Here is a 19799-nt window from a genome sequence, read left to right on the forward strand (position 1 = left end):
TTCCTCCAAATCAGCACCCCTGTTCTTCTTTACTATGATGAGGGCTGTATTTAAGTTGCTCATCAGTCCTGTTTTCTTCCTATTCCAGGAACTGTGTCATCTTTCCCCACAGTTATTGGGGGGGGGGGGGGGATGTTAAATAAGTCAATGCATTGACGTGTAGTTCTTCTGAGAAGATGAGCAGAAATGAGATAAGGGGGTACTGTTATACTGAAAAGTGTTAAGGGATGCCATCCTCTGGTTATTTGCTCTATAACAATATAGCCCAATAGCTTGTGGCTAAAGTATAGCTTTGGCTAAAGAATATCTTCCAGAGTCATCTAGTCTTACTTTGAAGACATTAAAAGTTTGAGAATTCCCTGGTTCCCATGGAAATTTGTTCTAGTGGTTAATTATAAATACAGTTAAATTTGTGCCTTCTTATTTGAATTTGTTTGGCTTAAGCCTCTAGCCATTTGTCCTTGATTTATGTTTGTCTGTTAGTTAAGTCTTTTTGTATTCAGTATTTTCTCTTCATGAAGGTACTTGTACATACTCTTTTTTGCTAAACTAAACAGACTATACCCTTTGTCTCTTGTGAGTTTCTCCAGTCATGTTCATTTGTTTCCTTTTTTTCCCTCCAGTTTTTTGACATCCTTTTAAATATGCTATTCCATGCTTGTTTCAACAGTGCTGTAAAAGAGGTAAAAACACTTTATAGTTTCTGCTTACTTCTCTCCTTATATACATCAGCAGACTGCATTAGCCTTTTTGGCCACACTGCTGCACTGTGAGCACATGTTCAGTTTTCTTATTTGTTATGAAACCCAAATCCTCTTGGATTCACAGTTTTTCAGGATGGGCCTTTCCATTTTGTGGGTTTGGCACATGCTTCTTACTCGATGTTAAAATGCAGTTTGTTCGAATGGGCTCAATTTACCAAGCAAATCCAGTTCAATCCATGTGAGAGCCCTGTTCCTGTTATTACTACTTATTCCAGTCAACTTTCTGTGATCTGCATGGTTTATTGGCAGTGACTTAATATTTATTTACCAATCAGTGAAAAAATTAGACATATAAGAGCTCAGTTCTGTGATATCTCATCATTTTATAAATTTCTATAACTTTTCTCAGTAAACAGTTCTAGTCTTTTCAGTCTGTCTTCAGAAGTTGTTCCATGTTGCCCATGTATGACATCCTTTTATATCTGCTATATCTTACTGGAAGTTCATTGATTAGAAATAAATATAACAATGCTATTGTATAAATCCCGTTATATCCTTTCCTTAAATATTCTATTTTCAGTATTTTTTCCAACACAAGTTTTTACTTTCTAGTGTTTGCTTTTTGTTATATCTAAATAAATCTGAAGGAGAAATACTCTAGTAACTGTTGCTGAATTTGTTAAGATTTTTTCTGCACGGAATAAAGTAAACACCATTTCTATAGTTATTTTATGGCCCTATACAACCAGAATTTCTCTATCATGACATTTCTCTTGTTCTGCTATTGCCAGTCATAAAATAGCTATAATAATCTTGCAGTGGATTTGTATTAGTTCCATGTTGATGTCAAACATTTAATAGTGGTAAGAAATTGAATGAATTTTACTATTACATACCAGTATGTTTAGATTTTTTGCTCTGAAACTGGATATGAAAATTACTAATTTACTAAGTATTCATTTTATAACAGTGCTTCATGTTTTGTAAAAGATTTGCATTTTAAAAGAGAGATATTATTATAAATATATTTGTGCCTTTTCTAAAATATTTTGATTTTTTGAGTTGTACATTTGTGACATTGTCTAAAGAAAAAATATTAATAGTGGCTTCACTTAAGTGCTATGTATATTTTCATTATTTTTAAGGTTTGTGTTAAAAGAAGGTTTAATCAACCTTCATTCAGTTTTGAAAAATTATTTGTTAGGAAATACAGGCTACTACAAAATTATGTTAGTTCATAAAATTGCATCTAAATGAGTCTTCTAAGCTCTTAGTAGTTCAGAACAACTGAAATTGAAGGGGGAATGAACTCTGTAAATGAAAAATAAACCCAAAACCTTAGACACCTCCTTTCTGTTTGTGTTTTTTCCTGAATTTTTTGACTTGATAGTAAATGAGTATAGTGTTATTGAAGTAAAGTACCTGTCTTGTACTTTAGTACAAAGTGCTTTGCCATATTAGAGCTCGATCCCATGCACAAGCGGAAGTGAGGCCTCTGAGTGACGTATTACATATTTTCCAAATGTGATTTTCTTGTAAGCTGTGAAGTCAGAGAGAGAATGAGTAAACACTAACTAGAATACATTCCCTCCATCAGAAATATTTGTGTGACTAAAAGTAATGTTTGAAGAGTTCAAAGAATTTTGTAAGGCAGGTATATTTTTATAATCTTTCTGATGAATATGTTGCATCTGGACCAGTGGTTTTCTGCTGGCACAGTTACTCTGAAAGGAGAATGATGTTGAAACTGAGCACGTTTTTCTTTGCCTCAGGCAATTGTTCTTGTTTGAGTAAATAGAACCAATGAAGGAGCAGGTTTTCAGTTCAAATGCTTTAATTCAGAATGTTAAAATGGAGGATAATCTTCTTACACAGGACCGAGGAGATGAATTCACTTATACTGGGAGTGGAGGTAGAGATCTTTCTGGCAATAAAAGAATTGGAGAACATTCATTTGATCAAACATTAACACACATGAACAGGTAAGTTTTGAAGGTTAAATTAAAAAAAAGTTCCAGACCAAAGAGTTGAGTTATATTCCTTTAATTTAAAAATAATATTTTGCAAAATTTGTTCCCTCTTATACATCTACCGCTACTGTAAACAGTGGTACCTCTTGCTGTTTAGAGGCATTTTGTCAAGCACTGTGTTATGTTGAATTAAAGAAGTATTTGTTACTGATTAAAATATATTGCTGTATTACAGGTGCAACTGGTAGCTATGTCTCTAGTTGAAATTGTCCAACACTTCCTATGAGAAGACTTGGTTTTCAGCTGATTAGAAGTTTGCAAAACTTAAACCTCTTAGGCTGAAATTTTCTGTACTGGGTGTTTGCCTCAGATTGTTCTTATAAAATTTCATCTTAAATGGTTTAACGATTTATGAAAGTTAGGTATGAAGAAAGTATGTTCATTTGCCCATACTAAAAGAAATCTTGCATATTTTTGATAGCCTTTAGTGCCTTCATGCTTTGTATGAAGAACAAGGAATTAGTTTTGCTTTGCCTTTAGGTTGTGTGTTTTGATGTCCCTGATAAAAGTTGGCCTATTTTTTGCCAAGTTGTAGGCAAAAACAATTGACTGAAGAAAAAAATGCCTGAAAAAATAAATTGGACATTTGCTTAAAGTATATTTATGTTCTGTAAATAGCCTGCCTAAACGCTAGGAATTCTACATCCCTTTATATTTCTAAGTGTATACCATCTCCACAAAGCAACTGACCATGTACCAGCTATGGAGTGCTAAGGTTGACTGTGACTTTCTCTGCCAGATCTGCCATTGGATGTGATGTGCTGCTGTCAAGCACCAGAATTGAGTGGGGAGGAATTCTTTCAGACTTTCTGCTGGTACTTAGAGGTGAAAGAGGAAAAGCCTGGCTTGGATGCTGAGGGAGGAAGAGATAGAGGATGAAACAAGAACAAGAGTGTGGAAGGGAGAGACAAAAATAGATTTGGGCAGCAGGTTTATAATGGCTTTTAATCATTAAAACAAACTTTTTATTGGAACCTGGAATAAAACCTAGACTTCCTTGCCATTCCTCTGCTCTCAGCAAACGGTTGTGAAATCCACTGGCAAAGTGTGTGTCTTGTTGCACTGTAGCAGTTGATCTACATGGAGTATAACATGGTGCTACCAGTTATCCATTTTGATTGAATGGTGGTAGTCTTTGCTTTGGGTCTAACGTTCTCAACCCTTGCGATGATTGAAGCAGGAGGTTACTATGGTTCCATGTAATAGAATCAGAACTGTTTTTTTCATTTGTCCAGATTGTTTATTTTATCTTTACAAAAGAAACATTTTAAAAACCTGCATTACTTCACCTTTCCTTACTTTTCTGTATAATATGGGCTGTAGATTTTGCCATATTTTTCTAAGAGCCATTGTTTCTTCTGTGGTCCATGTTGGGTTTGATTCTGATTCCAGAGACTTTTGTTCATCCACACTCAAATCGATATATGGTTATAAAAATATTTTCTGTTAAAACTGTTTAGTCAGGGAGGAAATCATACTATCTTACTCCAAGTGTCTAGAATAGGGCGCCTATATTGTTAGTGGATAAAAGTATTTCAGGAGAGACTCAGAGCAAGCTAGAGCTTATTTCTGCCCATTTATTGTATGAAGCTCCAGATACCTAAAGTTAGATGATATAAATACCATTACTTAATGTTCCTCTACTGTATAAAAAGAAATGCCAGCTTTCTCCCTGAGATTTATTCCCCTGTGTTGCTTTTGGAAGGATAAGTGTTTATCCATAAAGATTTTAACTTCCTGCCCCACCTCATACATATCCATTCTTCTTATTCTCATCCATTTTTAAGGCATTTAACACATAAATGTGGGAGATGCTGCAACTAAACAAGAATAAACTTTACTGTGGTGTTTACTGATATTTATTCTTTTCTGTATCTTTGATGATCCATCTATATTCTTCTAGATGTAGAAAGAAGGGCATTAGGTATAATAAGGGTATCATGTCATTTAACTCCTAATCTTAGGCAGTTTATGAACTAAGAAGAGTAATGTTTGTTACAGATATCTTTTTGGATAGTCACTGTGTACTTTTTTCCATATGTTACTTTTCATAATGTTTATCAATTCATATACACTTAAAAAGCCTAAAAATCTGCAGTAATGTGGAATAGTGAGAGGGAAAATTTGCCATTGTTACAACTTTTAAAATTCCTTCTATGTTATTTGAGAAATAATAATTTTTAAAAATGAAAAACATTAAACCTGAAGGTATTGGTTTGTTTTACTTAACTATATTAGCTGAGTTTTCATTATGAACATTTGGAATTAAATATATTGTATTCCTATTTTTTTCTCACACATGGTAGAGTTGATCTCAGTGTTTCCCTCAGTATTGCAGTCTCTTGAAGAATTCACTGGAAATTCTTCTGCTGCTTGATAAAACATAATTAGACAAGACAGATAAATTTGATCTTGTCACATTGATTCTCAATAGTATGCTGTATGAAGCAATCTATTTTATGAAGATTTTTATGTGTTTTTCAGGGCATTGGCCCTTAACTGTGATGCCCCATTGGATGATAAAAATGGAGCAGAGTCTAAGAATTGGAGAGCTGGCAAGCCAGTCCGAGTAGTGCGCAGTTCAAAAGGACGACGGATCAGCAAATATGCCCCAGAGGAAGGCAACAGATATGATGGCATTTACAAGGTATTGTGATTTCTACTGCATATATAGCATTATATTTTTCTTAAGACTTTTTTTTAAGATTCTTTTGTGTGTTACATAGCAAATTCTTCATTATTGCTTTTGAAAGAATAATTATTTTGTTACTGTGAGGATGGTTTAGCCTACCTCATTCTGTAGTGAAATGAAATGAAAGTATTCAGAGCAGTGATAATAGAACACAATCTATAATAGGATATATCAAGTTGAATATATAAGCTGTTTTTATGTGTGCTTGCTGAGTCATATTCATCCCTGGAAATCAGATTTCTGCACTCCTTCCAACTACCTTTCTGGCTTTTCATACACTTAATGTCTTCTCAGTATCTGGAATAAAGATGTGCATCTTTTAAAACAGTATTGTATTTCTCAAAACTACAAACATTTCCCAAATGAGAGAAGAGATACTTTAAAATAGTAACATATAATTCAAAATTTCTCTCTTTGCTTTGAGCCAATAAAGTATGACTACCTGCATGTGTTTGGTTTGTGGTAAAATAATGACTACCTAGCAGAATGTCTGTTGAATATTTGGACAGATTTTCTTAAATTAGATTTGAGGATCTAGTGTTATAGTTAAAACATAAAATTGTTGCTATTTATCCTTAGGTGGTAAAATATTGGCCAGAAATTGGAAAATGTGGGTTCTTAGTTTGGCGCTATCTTCTGAGAAGAGATGATATTGAACCCGCACCTTGGACTTCAGAAGGGATGGAACGGTCAAAGAAACTGGGGCTGAGTGTACAGGTCAGAATCAGTGTTCACAAAGTTGCTCTGATATTCTGTTCAAGTAAATAGAGTCTTACTTAAATTTTAAAACTAGGAATCTGAATTAAATTTAAGCCCTATTTTCATGTACTTCACTGGGGCAGGGTCTAAGATCAAAAAATATTTTAGATCATCTGTAATTTGAAAAACCCTACGATATTGGCAAATCAGAAAGAATTATAGATGAAGCTTTCTGCCTTAACAGTGAATTACTCTATATATAGATCAGAAAATTATGACTTTGAATCCAGTTTTGTGATCCTTACACTTGATAAGATTTATAAATGTAACTCTTGTAATAGAGTCTCTTCTGAGAACTTAGAAAAAATATAAGTTTTTATATATTTTTCTCTACTTGTAATCTATGATTGAGGAGATAGATAACATATTTCAGGCAGGGAGATAAAACTAACCCGTGGGGACTTCGGCATTGTGAAATTTGTGGAAGATGGGAAGAATCAAAGTAATATTTCTTTTCTCAGCAAACCAATCTTTTCCTTTGGATGAATTGTTTTGCTACATTACATCATCTTCAACTTTAGCTTTCTGGTTTGTGTAGTTGGAGGGATGTAGATATGGATATAAAGTGCCTTTTAATAAAATCCATTCTAGATCAGATTCTTTCACTTAACTACAGTTTTCTAAAAATGGATATTAATTTAAAAGCTTTCTTGTTTATATAGGGTTTTTGAAATTATTTTTATACTGTTCCAATTCCTTTAGAATTTAGTCTTGTCGGTATTTGGGAATTCCCAGATGCCAGTGGATTTTGTTTTAAATCTGTTTTTGGGTTTTTTTTTTTTTTTTAGTATCCAGAAGGTTATTTGGAAGCCATGGCTAGTAAAGAGAAAAAGGATAAGGTTAAGAAGCAAACTGTGAAACAGGAGTCAACCAGCCAGAGTAATGGAAACCAGAAAAGGACAATTGATGATGGTATTTCTTTTTACTTTTTAGCGTTAGAGCTCTGTCCAGTTATGTATATTGAGTCAATAGTATCAAAACACTGAGGAAGCTGGAAGTCATTTGGAATCCAAGTGTAAAGTGTTATGTGCTCAGTAATAAAATGGGAAGCTGGGGATCTTATGGTTCTGTTCAGTATTCTTAAGGTTTCTTTTTCTTAAACTCCATAGAAAAATGAACAGTCTTCTATGTAGTTGTGTGCTATAGTCTAAATAAAGCTGAACAGTTTGGAGCTTCATTGCAGCATTACATAGATGCGATTTATGTTTTAGCCTTCTAGAAACAATTTTGTCTTCCCTTTTTACTAGTTCAGGCTACCACTGTTATTGTATCTTGTCATAATTTTAAACAGGTATAGAGGAACCTACAAATACATCCAAAGCCATGAGAATGGGAGATGGAGGGAAAGGAGAGGCTTTCCAACTGACCCAGCAACAGCAGTGGCTGATTAAAGAAGACTGTATGAACCAGAAACTGTGGGATGAAGTACTTGCTTCTCTTGAGGAAGGACCAGTATGCTTGCAACTTGCTTAAATTCTTCATTTTTAACATTTCTTTATAGAGAGTTAGCAGAAATGAGGCTTTGTTAAAACCTAATTCACTTGTTAAAATTTCCTGAATACATAGTATTTGTTTAGAAACAACTGATGATGGGGCATGTAATTTCCTTCACTTAAGGAGATAGAAGAAATATTTTCATTTGGTATCTAAGTCTCAATATGACAGTATTTTTAACCCAAGTTTAGTTATTCCTCTCACTATAGAGAGAACCTTAAGTAAAAAAAGAAGAAATACTTCCCTCCCCCAAATGTAAAGAAAATAGCAAGAATAGTTCAAGTTTGAAGAGACTTGTGGAATTTTTTTTGGTATTAGTCTCTAAAAAACATTAGTCCCCCAAAACATTAATTAGTTTTATTGATGTTCCAATTCATAATTATTTTAGCTGTTTTGCAGAAGAAAAAGAAATCAAGATATCAAAATGTTTAAGAAACTTGGTAAAGGTTACTATCAAGTCAGTGAAAGACCAAAACATTACATGGAGAATGGATGCCTAAAAATGAATGTACAAAATCACTTTATTTGGGAATTGCCAGGGGCTATCTACTGTGAAAAAAAGCATCTGGTAACTCCTTGTTCTTCCACTTACAGTACTACTATTGCTGTAATGCTACTGCACTTGTATAGAAGCCAATACAGTAAAGTTATAAGCTGTTTATCTGCATGTTGTCCAATGTTTGTAAATAATTAGACTTTCAACTCTTAATTATATGGGACAAATGGCAGTAGATATGCATTTCTAAAGCAACAGAAAACAGTATCTTAAGAGAAATCCAGTTAATGGAAAGTCATTTTCCTAGATTCCTGCCCATAACCATATAGAAATTTCAATCAAAGTTACCACCAAAGGCAATGGGAATCATGCAAATACTATTAGGTAGCTGCAATGAAAATGTAAATCTTGATGCTTGAAACAACAGCCTTTCCACTTTTACTATATAAGTTTTGGGTTGAGATGAATCTGATATTATTAAAATGCTTGCAAAGAACTGTATTTTGAGTAACTTCAGATCGGTTTTTACACTTCTATACCTGAGTGGGTATTCTTGAGACTACTGAAATACCAGAGAATAAGGTCTGTGCAAGAATGCTTGTATGCATAAAATATATGGCACAAAATTTATCCCACATTCCTCAGAGTTGCTCAGAGAAGACCACAAAACAGGAAGGTTCTTTTACCTGTTGCAGAGTATTTCAGAGTGAGGACAAAAGAAACCAATTAAACTAGCCATAATCACTTCAGCAGGTGCAGAGGTGAATTTCTTAGTGAAAGAGGTATAAGATACTTTGCTTCTCCCTTTGCAAAGCAGCAGTGATCATTTATGTCATGGATGTGCAAAATTTTAGCAATAATCACTAAATATAGATATTAGCTTCCAAATTCTCTGATTTGTGCTAAGAATCAGGCTTGATGGGCTTTCTGTTTTGTTTTTAATGATACTCACGTACAACCAAATAATCTTCAAAACCTTAGTTCTCCGACTTGTGGAAAAGTGGGGAAATTAATTGTTCATGGACTTACTTTCTGAATACTTTGTTAGCCATACTGCTTCTCATGGATGTGAAGGATTTAAGATGAGCCTTCCAAAATTTTTTAATGTAGCAATTTATTAAATGTATACTTTGCACTGAACACAATAGAGGTTCACTTCTGAGGAAATAAGAATGAACAAGAAGCTGTGAACAACAATATAACATGGGGAATGAGCAGAAGATAGGTAGAGGTAATAGCAGCAGAGAGTGTGGGAATGCCTTTATGTAAAATGTCCATGAATATAGGAGTAATGCTGGTAAGGAAATCTGTAACTTGGACCGAGACTTGAAGATTGCAGTAGAAAAGTTTCAGTGTAAGCAATCTCCTTGTAATGTCAAGCTGTCATGTAATCACACTGACTATTGGATTTAACAACTTCTAGCACTTGTGTAACATTATTAGACCATGCTAACTGTGAGTTTGGGAAAAGAGTAACAAGGATGTTAAGCAAGTATCTTATAAATGTATCTGTACATTTACCAAATGCTATGAAGGCCAAATTTTTTTCTCAATTTAGGTTTGTGAATTTGGCCCATAAGCTTGTACATAATTTAAATATATGTAATAATTATAGTACTTAGGCAAATTAGTTTTTAAAGAAGTTTAGTAGGTTTAAATAAAAATGCTTTTTTTGGCATATTTTTGAATCTGCCTCTAATAGTTCTACTTTTGTCTTCTTTTGCTCTATACTAGAATTTTCTGAAGAAACTGGAACAATCTTTTATGTGTGTCTGCTGTCAGGAGCTGGTTTACCAGCCGGTGACAACAGAGTGCCTCCACAACGTCTGTAAAGTAAGAATAATCCCTATCTTGCTCTGGGCTGTATTCTTGGCCCTGAGACACCAGTCACCAGAGCCAAAATATATTTTAGGAAGATGATAATTATTGCCTAGCATTCTGAGCAAGAAATGGAACAAGCTTGCTTCCAGTTATGTGGTTGTCATATAATCAATTAATCTTAATTTTATGTAAAAATTAGTGGAAATGTATTTGGTATAATTTCTTATAGACATAATACTTACCATTATTGTCATTCCATTGTAATTAGTGGAGTTATGCTAGGGATTCGTTTGGTTCAGGAGCTAGATGTTGATACAATAACATTAAGTTAATTTTATGTAGTTAAGGAATGAGACTAGAGCAACACTGTTCCTTTAAAGAGCTGCTTGTTACATAGAGGTAAAGTATTATGAAGGGGATTAATATATAGTGGTGGAAATTGAAAAAACATGGAGAACAAAGTTTAATGGCAACAACCTCAAAGCATAGAATCTGAAGCTATCAATGACAAATTAGAAAATAACATCCATTTACAGTTTTAAGGTATAGAATGACAGTCAGACACTGTTGTTGTTTGGGCAAAGATTTGCCCTCATAAATTTTTCATGTTTAACTTATATGCTTGGACTATCTGAGGCCTAGGGGAACCAAAGAAAGGAGGGCAACATTAATAATCATCTGTTAGAGACTGTGTAGGCTAAAATCTATTTTATTCTACTCATGCCTTTGAGGCTTAAACACTGAGTCTTGTCATAAAGATGAAGTAGCTATAGATTGTTAGATAAAATGCTATATACCTGTGTATTCAGCTACATCTTGAAATGGAGCCCTGGAATACTTAAGCAATCTAACAGAAATGCTAGAAAGAAACTGCAGACTCTGATCCACAGGGACACATTAGGGGAAATGAAGTATCTCATTAGTGACACTTTTTTAATTCCCGCCAAACTCACTGCTCTGTATCCTATTCAAAAGCAGCAGAATTCTTTGGTTAAGTCATTTAGTTGTAAAGGCAGAAATATGACAAGAGAACTCAGTAAGAACTTGCTGTTTCTGGAAATGTGGGAAACGGCATCTTTGGTTCCTAGTAATTGCTTCATTCTTGCTAGCTATATTTTCAATATAAAGCAAAAGCTGTAACTTTTACTTCTTTGTCTTTGTATGTCCTAGAGCTGTTTACAACGCTCTTTCCGAGCTGAAGTCTTCACCTGTCCTGCCTGCCGCTATGACCTTGGAAAGGGCTACACCATGGTTCCTAACAAGATATTGCAGACACTACTTGACCAGTTCTTCCCTGGTTACAGTAAAGGACGATGATGTGTTCAAATCCTTTCATACTTCTCCCATTGACTTTATAGACAGTAAAGGAGAATAAACATGGGAAAGTCAACAGTGAACCAGCCAGCTTGATGGGACTATCTATTGTCACATTTTGAAGCAGCTAACCCTCTTCTTCCCCCCCCCCCCCCCATCTTTCTTTATGTAGTGAGAACTCTAATTCTCAGCTGTCTTTAACATCAAAGGTAGTTTTGGTGAGTTGACAAAAAATTTTAAAGGGGGAAAAAAAACCAACAGAAGCTTTAGCTCTAAGTGGTCAGGCCTAGCTGATGCTTAAGTTATGATTTGGGGTTTTTTTGTAACTACCTCAGGACAGAGGAAAATAAATTGTGGGGATGAAAAAAAGTTCATAAAGTTTTAGCTACACACTGCTTCCTTAATATTAGTTGTGCCTAGTCTGTGTGGTTTGATTCAACAACAACAACAAAGGCCAGAAAATCCAAACACCTGAAACAAAACAACAAAAAACAAACAGCACTTAAGCCAGTTGGTTTAAACAACAGCAAATACTGTGGTGTGCATAATCCTTTTTTGTCTTTCTTCCATTATGGTGTATTTTTTTTGCAAGAACAGGCTGATGTTTAGTCTATTTTTGTGAGCTTCATTGTGCTTTTTCTTGTATCTTATGCAAGTTGACTACTAAGGACTAAGGAACAATATGAATGCATTGTTGCTACATTAGTGTAAAGTGATCTGTGGTTTTTTTGCACTTAGAGGATATTCAAGACACTAGTTGTGTAAAAAAATATTTCATATGAAAAAGCCACTTTTGTATTAGTTAAAACTGTATGCTTTTAGTAGGTCTTGTATCAGTGGCAATAAATCTATACAGCATTGAAGGCGGTGCTAGCTTGAAGAGGGTTCAAATTGCTTCATATGGTGATCTGAAATTTTATATACAGTATATTCCCCTGAAATATACATTATTAAATATTTTATGATTCAGAAGAGTTGTTAATTTTGTGGGTTTTTTATTATCTGAATTATGACATTTAAAATGAAGATACTTTTTTCAGACTACAGACTATTTCCTTTAGGTGGGTGGCTTCTTATTCTTCAAATGTGAATCTTTATATTCCTTAATTGATTCATCAAGAAAACAGAAGAATGTTTGCTCAAACTAATTTTTGAGCCCCCCCCCCCCATGCCTTAAGAAAAATCTAACCTGACCTATATTCATGATCTTACACACCAGATATATATTTATCCTGTAGCAGTGCCTGTGCTATAGGTGCAGCTATTCAGGCCTCTAGTTGAGGCAAGTATGGGTAGTCCTAGCTCCATATATCAGAGCAGGAGTCCTGGGACCTGCTGTAGGAGGGAGCCTTTCCTTCCCCTATTAGCATTGTCTAAGGCCAGAGCCAGCTTTAGGCAGTTGCATACTGTGGGATCCCAGCACAGTGATCAGTAAAGGGTTGTCTAAGTAGCCATGGGGTTGTACCAACACTATATAGTCTACAAAGAAGATATGCCAGGATGTATGGGGGGGGCAACTAGGGGACTAGGTATTATTTTTTGTGTCAATTCACAATTGACAATGAAATGCAGTCTCAAACAATATTTTGTATTATATCAATAAGGTATTATCTTTTATTTGTTATTATTTATGTAACATGATAATCCCCTTTTGAGTGCTTGTCTACATGTACATTCATACTGGAGAAGTATGAGCGCATGTTTCTGATGACATTCTCCAATTTAATACCTTGCCTTCACCTCTATAATGAATCAGACATGTTAATTGTTCTTTTTCATTAAGTTAGCTTTAGCTAAAGGATTTCAGTTACACTGTACTAATATATAATGCTTTAATGTTGGTAATATCTCAAATCACATAATATTGAAGACATGCATTGTTGAACAACTTTGAAAGTTAATGCTTCAGCTTTAGATCTTTTTCTATACTTACTAGAAAATGAGGTTTCAGCCACTATGCAATAAGTGTATTTAATATTAAGCATATAGTTTGAAAACTGCAGTTTCCTAAATCCTGTTGAAATTCCCATAAATTTCCCAAATTGTAACCTAATGCTTTTTTTTAAATTGGTGAAAACAGATTTAATTCTACCTTTGTGACCAGCACATCTGTCTGTGCAACATGTACCTACCAAACATCTACAGTATTTTACACCTTTTGATGGACTTTTCAGTATGGTAGCTTGTTAACAATTAATGGGTGAAGTAAGATACTATAAATGCACCATTTTATTAGAGGAGTCTTCTCAAAACTGCTTTGAAAAAGGCAATTTTTAGTCCACATTCCTGAGTCTTAAATTAAGGTTGGTAACATTCATCTAAACACACAAATATCCAGAAAATAAAAATCTGAACTATTCACCTTCTCTGTTAAATGTTTAGCAAGAAATCATTCCAAATATTAACTTATATTTTTCTTATTCAGAAGAGTGACTCGATTACTAGAGAACCTGGCTTTTTCCCTGATCTACATTAATTCAGTGAGTTTACTTTTAATCTGCCATTACTCAAAGTTTAAGGCCAACCATAGGATATTCCTCAATTTTTACATGTTTTTGGATTAACTAATTTTTTCAGACCGTTTTAATGACTTAGGCACAATCATCTGTAATTAACAGAGTAAAGTAGCTTGACAAGACCTTGGATAGTTAGTGGCAACTGAAAACATGTCCACTGCTTTCACCTATATTAAAAATTCAGTTTGCAGTAGTATTTCACAATTTTATAATCTCTCAATGCTATATCAATGTCTGTTAAATGTCTTTTTCAATATTATTGAAGAATTCTAAAATTTTCTAATGCTTAATCTCTGTATACATTATCTTAGGACACTGATGTGAAAAAAACTGCATCAAAATTGATTTCTGGTGCAACCTTCTTTTAATGAAATGCCTTGTCTGTCTCCTGTCACTTTCACATGATGGTGCAGCTTCTGTCAAATTAAATTCCCTTTGGAAGTCACTAAGTAGGTAATGAAGAGTTGCAACTCCAAAACTTTAAATATAAAGGGCACAAAAGTAGAATAGTTAAAATAGCTCTATTAATGCAAGCCTCATTTGTATCACTTCAAAAAAAGCCCCCGGGTATTTGTGTGCCTGTATACCATAAAGTTCTAGTAGTTACTGTTTTGTGGATGATGTAAAATTGTGCAGTTATTTCTCCCCTCTGAATATTACCATAGTAAATACTTCCTGATCTGAAGCACTCCTACTTTATGTAGTGACAAACTAACTCAGCTACAAAGGAACTCGATTGATTGATTGAAATCAAATATCTGCACAGACATGCCAGAAAGGCTCTTGAGTTCCTTTCAAATACACTACATTGGTGTCTTCATCATAAAGTTATCACATGTGAAGTCTGTCTCACCAGCTATAGAGACAGTCTCAGAAGCCAATTTTTTAATATAAACTGACTGATGGGAACAGATTGGAAGATGCTCCTGTTCAAGGTTTCAGCACCAGGACTCTGATCTCAAGTGCTCACTCAACATTGCTGGAGGGCCAGAGCTTAAGTTTTGAAAACAGTTTTAAGCAAGCTATAACCTACATAATGAAGCAAGGCAAGTTAAGCATGCTGTCTAAACCAAAGTCATTATCTAAACTAAGAGGTCTGAAAAAAAAATGCATAGAAAAATATTGTACTTTTTTAAGATAAGGTTTAATTCGGAGTAAGAAGTTCACAATTCAGTATTTGTAGAAAAGCTGTTTCATACTTTGTCTGGATTAAAAGGAGAAGTCTATATAGAACTATAAGGAAAAAATTGATGTGATACTGAAAAAGGTAGGTTTAATGCAATTTCTCAGTAAAATTTGATCATTGTAGTTTGGGGGGGACCCCATAGATCTTGACTATTAAACTCTGCCAGCATTTTACTTTGTGTAGGACCTACTGCTACTGTGGCAGCTCTGACAAAACAAAACTGAACTATATAAAAATAAATAAATAAATAAAAAACCACACCACAAGCCTCAAGATTTTGGAGGCCCCAGGTGAGGCCAGTCAGGGCAATTAAGGCCTATTAGTGCACTCAGGGCCCTGACAGTATAAGTCACCTTAGCTTGTTTAGGGAAGAAAAAAGCTATCTTGATGGACTGAATCAGTTGGGTGAATCCAGACAGCTGGAAGTAGCATTATGAAGATGCTCTCTTCTGTTCAGAAAAGGGAGATTTATGGACTTCCATTGATGGGCAGGTACAAGCCAGATGTTGATCTCCATATTTGTCATCAATGAGTGCAGTTGCAGGCCAAAACTTGCTTTCAGGTTTCACAAATGGCTAAGCACAAAAAGAATTGATTAATTATGTAGTAACCAGTATAACAGACACTCAAAAGAATTAAAATGCCCTATAGGCTTTACAGCATTTGTCAAGAGGAGTCATGCCTCTCAAATCTATTAGGAGTCTTTGAAAGTTAGCAAGTGTGTGGAATAAGGATGATGCAATCAAAACACTAATTTAGGTTTAAAAAAAAATTGTAACTATGTCCTCCAGCAAAGGCTTATAAAGAAACAGTTGTTATGGTATAAAAAGCATGGTCCTCATTAACTGGCTAAAAGATGGGAACCAAGGAGTAGGGGAAAAATGGTTACCAAGTTCTGTGCTGCTCAATATATTTGTATGTTATCTGAAAAAAAGGAAAAATAATGAGGTGCTGAAGTTCACAGATGTGATGAAAATTCTTCTGAAACTCTTTCAAATAGTGATCAGCAATAAAATAAAATGCAATTCAGTGTTAAGTGAGGAAAAACAACTTCATGTGTAATGTTCTAAATTAGCTGTTAAAAGATCTTGGAAGCTATTTGGGATAGTTCTCTGAAGATATCTGACACTTCCAGTCTGTCTAGCTACACTTATATTTAGCTCACATTACTGTGCTTTGCCCTATCCAGCCCTTGTATCTTGTCAGACCCTCAACTGAGTTTTTTGGAGCAGAATTTCTGTACGTAACATGGGGACTTGAATCATTTTGGAGTTTTTGATACAATATGGCAAATTTGAATGAATGGTAATTCTAACTCACTTTCCAACAAGAATGTCAGTTTTAATCTCTAGTATTGAAATGTTGAAATTAAGATATTCTAAACGTGAAGAGCAAACTTCGAGCTCTGACTTGAGAAACAAAACTTAACAGGATTGCTGTAGATTTCACTTTCAGAATAATTGCATAATAATAAAAATGGTTCTAAAGTTAATATTCTTATTAGCATATTACATCTCCAACAGACAAGGAAATCACAGAGCAGAGGGCAAATTTACCTCTTAACAAGTCACCAAGACTCCATCATTTACTTACTAGTGGGAAGGTTGCTATTTCTCTGGAATCCCACTTAGAAGAGGTGATACAGTTCAGACTATGTGGTGACATCTAAAGAAGAAAGATGTAGTTAAAACATGAGATGACTGGATTCAACTAAATGCATCAAATCTGAACTCTTTGAGCCCACAATATTACATGTATATAGCTGAAATTAGTGTCAAGAGGTTCTCTTGAATATAGGGTATCTGAAAAAGAGACTGATTTAAAAGAGGAAATGGGTCAATTGCTATGTATTTTTCAATTTGGTTAAAGATATTATCCAAGAACTAAACATAATTCTGTCTTTTTATTAAAAATCCCCTAGCTATTTAAAAATTCAGTGCAGCATTAGAATAGTTACTGTGAAAATTGACTTAAATAGCAGTTCTATGTGCTATCATTGCTGAAATGATTCTTCCAATTCATGTTTTACAGTTGGTTTTTAAGGCCATCCCAATTCCCTCTTTACACAAGATGAATAAACATCTCTTCTGCATTACTTTGAAAAGACCCATACTTCCTTAAATAACTTTCTCCAGTCTTAATACACTGCCAGTAGAGGTAGGGCTTTTGATTTCAAAAAGTCAGAATTCAAATTTTGGAAAAGTTAATGGGGGTCCCTTAACTGCAATTAAGATTTGTGATAGTCAGCCCAATGATATTCACTCTGGCTTGCACATAGATTAATGTTTTATTCTATTGTTGCACACAGTAATTTTTGTGAGGAGTATTGAAGATGAGGAAGGGGGCCTTTTTTGGTAGCACTGCATAGTAATCTCAAGAATAAGTTACGCCATCTTACCTTAGTGGGTTAATCTGAGGGTCCATCCTGCCTTCTATTTCAGCAGTTTCCTGCCAAATATTGATCATTGCATCATAAAATCTATCCATCTCTGCTTTGTCTTCAGACTCCATTGGTTCAATCATAAGTATCCCTGCCACTGGCCAGGACATGGCTGGAGCATGAAAACCTGATAAAGAATGAATCCAGTCACTGATTACAGGTTATGAGTTAATGTAAGCACTAGCTAGCAGTTGAAAAGCTTACTTTTCGTAAAAGATGAAAGAACAAGTTCTTAGGCTTTTTGTGTAACTCTTTGCAGGACTGAACATAAAGGTAGGCAATATAGTGGAGGGGGCAGATTGCTCAAAGCACCTTAGTTCCTACCCAAGGAGTATTTCATTGTGTTATTGCTAGCAGAGAATAAAGTCACACATGGACTTTATGGAATGATCTTAAAACCTGCACTTTTAGATTCTCCCTGGTTCTCAGGCCAAAGCATAATACTTCTTTCCAAAGTGATTTCTGGCCCCTTCTGCTCAGTTCAATAAAAGTATTTGTCACCTAACCTTATGACAAGCTGAGTGTCAAAATGAGCTAGGTACAGATATGTGCAACTGTGAAACCAGAGGTAAAAGTTGGGCTTCCTCATTCGTTCCTCCTGTGCTACTGCTAATTACTGCCTTGCGGTACTTTTAATTTACAGAGAAAGGGAGATAAAAGGGTGGCAAAAAGGAGGGCAAAGAAACAGGAAAAGGGATAGTAGGGTATGCAAATCATGTAATTGGGTCTGTCTGGCATTACCAGGGGGGCAGCCCTGTGCTTGATCACCACAGCTAGAGCAGGACAATAAACCAAGCTTGTTGTTCTGACCATATCACAAGCTGGCAAGGGAACACTTAGGATGGATGAAGCATCCTGGTGTCACCATGTTAGTGCCCATTCCTGGCCTGACAGCATCAGCAGCAACCCACCATTTCGTAATATCTAGTGTAGTCTGCAGCCTCCTGATCCAAAGGTGTCACACTAGGTATGGTCAGGAACAAAGCTTTGGTTGGAAAGGGAAATGGACCTTGGGGGGAGGGGGGGGGGCACCTCAGTGCTTGGAGTGGGTATGAAAACTAGTTGGGAATGTGACAAATCAATGGCAGCCTTGGCTGCAGTGACCATGAACTAAAGGAGTTAGAGATCCTGAGGGGAATGAGGAAGGGGAGTAGCAGAGTACAGACCCTGGACTTCAGGAGAGCAGATTTTGGCTTATTCAGGAAACTGGTAGGTAGGAGGCAGTGCTGAAGGACAAAGGATCTCAGGAAAGCTAGTAGGTCTTTAAGGACAGCATTCTTCCAGAATAAAAACAGTCCATCCCAATACTCGGGAAGAGAAGTAGCTGTATCAGGAGACCATCTTGGCTAAGCAGGGAAATCATGACAGAGCTCCAATGCAAAAAAAGCAGTATACAGGTAGTGGAAGCAGGGACAGGATACAAAGGAATATAGGAAACACTGCCCAGGCACATAGGGATGGTGTTAGGAAAGCCAAAGTTCAACTGGAACTGAGACTGGCAAGGACCATCAAGGGCAATAAGGAAAGTTTCTACTGCTACATTAATAACAAAAGGCTGAACAAAGAACATATGGGCCCATTGCTGAATGGACCAAGTGATTTAGTGACAGCAGATGCAGATAAGGCTGAGTTACTCAATGCCTTCTTTGCCTGAGTCTTCATGAACAAGGTCTCCCAGGCCTCTGTGCTTAGAGTTCAAGGAGGAGGAGAACTATGCATGGGAGGAAATGTTCTTATGTCCCAGCTGGTTAAGGCAGAGAAAATAGCCAGGGAATATGCTAGAGAAGACCAAACCAAAATATGGCAAACTTTACCTAACATGGAACACGGACTACATTATTTAACCAGCTATGGATTACAGGACCTGGTATGGACTACAAGACCTACTATTTCATCTTATTACTGGAATATAATTGTAGTGGGAGACACTTGTGTATGTTATTACAGGAAATGTGGCATGTGAGGTGGCTGCTATGGCTATGGTGGGGATTTTGCAGTGGTGTATGTGGGGCATGATTCTGGCCAATGGCATGATAAAAGGGCTTACCAGGCTGATCCTCAAGAACCTTTGCCAATGTGATTCCCCAGTACCCTTGAGCAGTAAAAAGGGGGGAGGGGGGAGTGTAAGCAAAGCAAAAAGGAAAAATGGTAAATTTAAGTAAATTTGTACTTTTAATTTTAAGTTTTAATGTATTTGTAGATTTGGTAAATTTAAGGGTCAATTGTGAAATAAAGAGCCCCTGTATTCTGCTGGATACTAACCCATGCATCAATATAATGCAAAACCTTAAAAATTAAGTGCAAGCTAATAGTTGATGGGCTACTCTGATGAAGTAAGCACAGAAAG

At 35.5% G+C, this 19799-nt stretch overlaps 1 protein-coding gene across 2 annotated transcripts in view; it reads left to right on the forward strand.

Moving 5' to 3' along the window:
• The window catches only part of LOC135324510 (E3 ubiquitin-protein ligase UHRF2-like), a 94648-nt gene extending 82366 nt beyond the window's left edge, over positions 1-12282 (forward strand). For both annotated transcript variants that reach the window (XM_064501058.1, XM_064501059.1), the window contains 7 exons: positions 2580-2686; positions 5219-5381; positions 6006-6143; positions 6974-7097; positions 7477-7637; positions 9910-10008; positions 11167-12282. In XM_064501058.1, coding sequence (XP_064357128.1) covers positions 2580-2686; positions 5219-5381; positions 6006-6143; positions 6974-7097; positions 7477-7637; positions 9910-10008; positions 11167-11313 — 939 coding nt within the window. In that variant the 3' untranslated portion in view covers positions 11314-12282. The remainder of the gene's footprint in view (positions 1-2579; positions 2687-5218; positions 5382-6005; positions 6144-6973; positions 7098-7476; positions 7638-9909; positions 10009-11166) is intronic.
• Positions 12283-19799: the final 7517 nt, after the last annotated feature.

The sequence above is a fragment of the Dromaius novaehollandiae genome, chromosome W (genome assembly GCF_036370855.1).
Source record: "Dromaius novaehollandiae isolate bDroNov1 chromosome W, bDroNov1.hap1, whole genome shotgun sequence".
NCBI lineage: Eukaryota > Metazoa > Chordata > Aves > Casuariiformes > Dromaiidae > Dromaius > Dromaius novaehollandiae.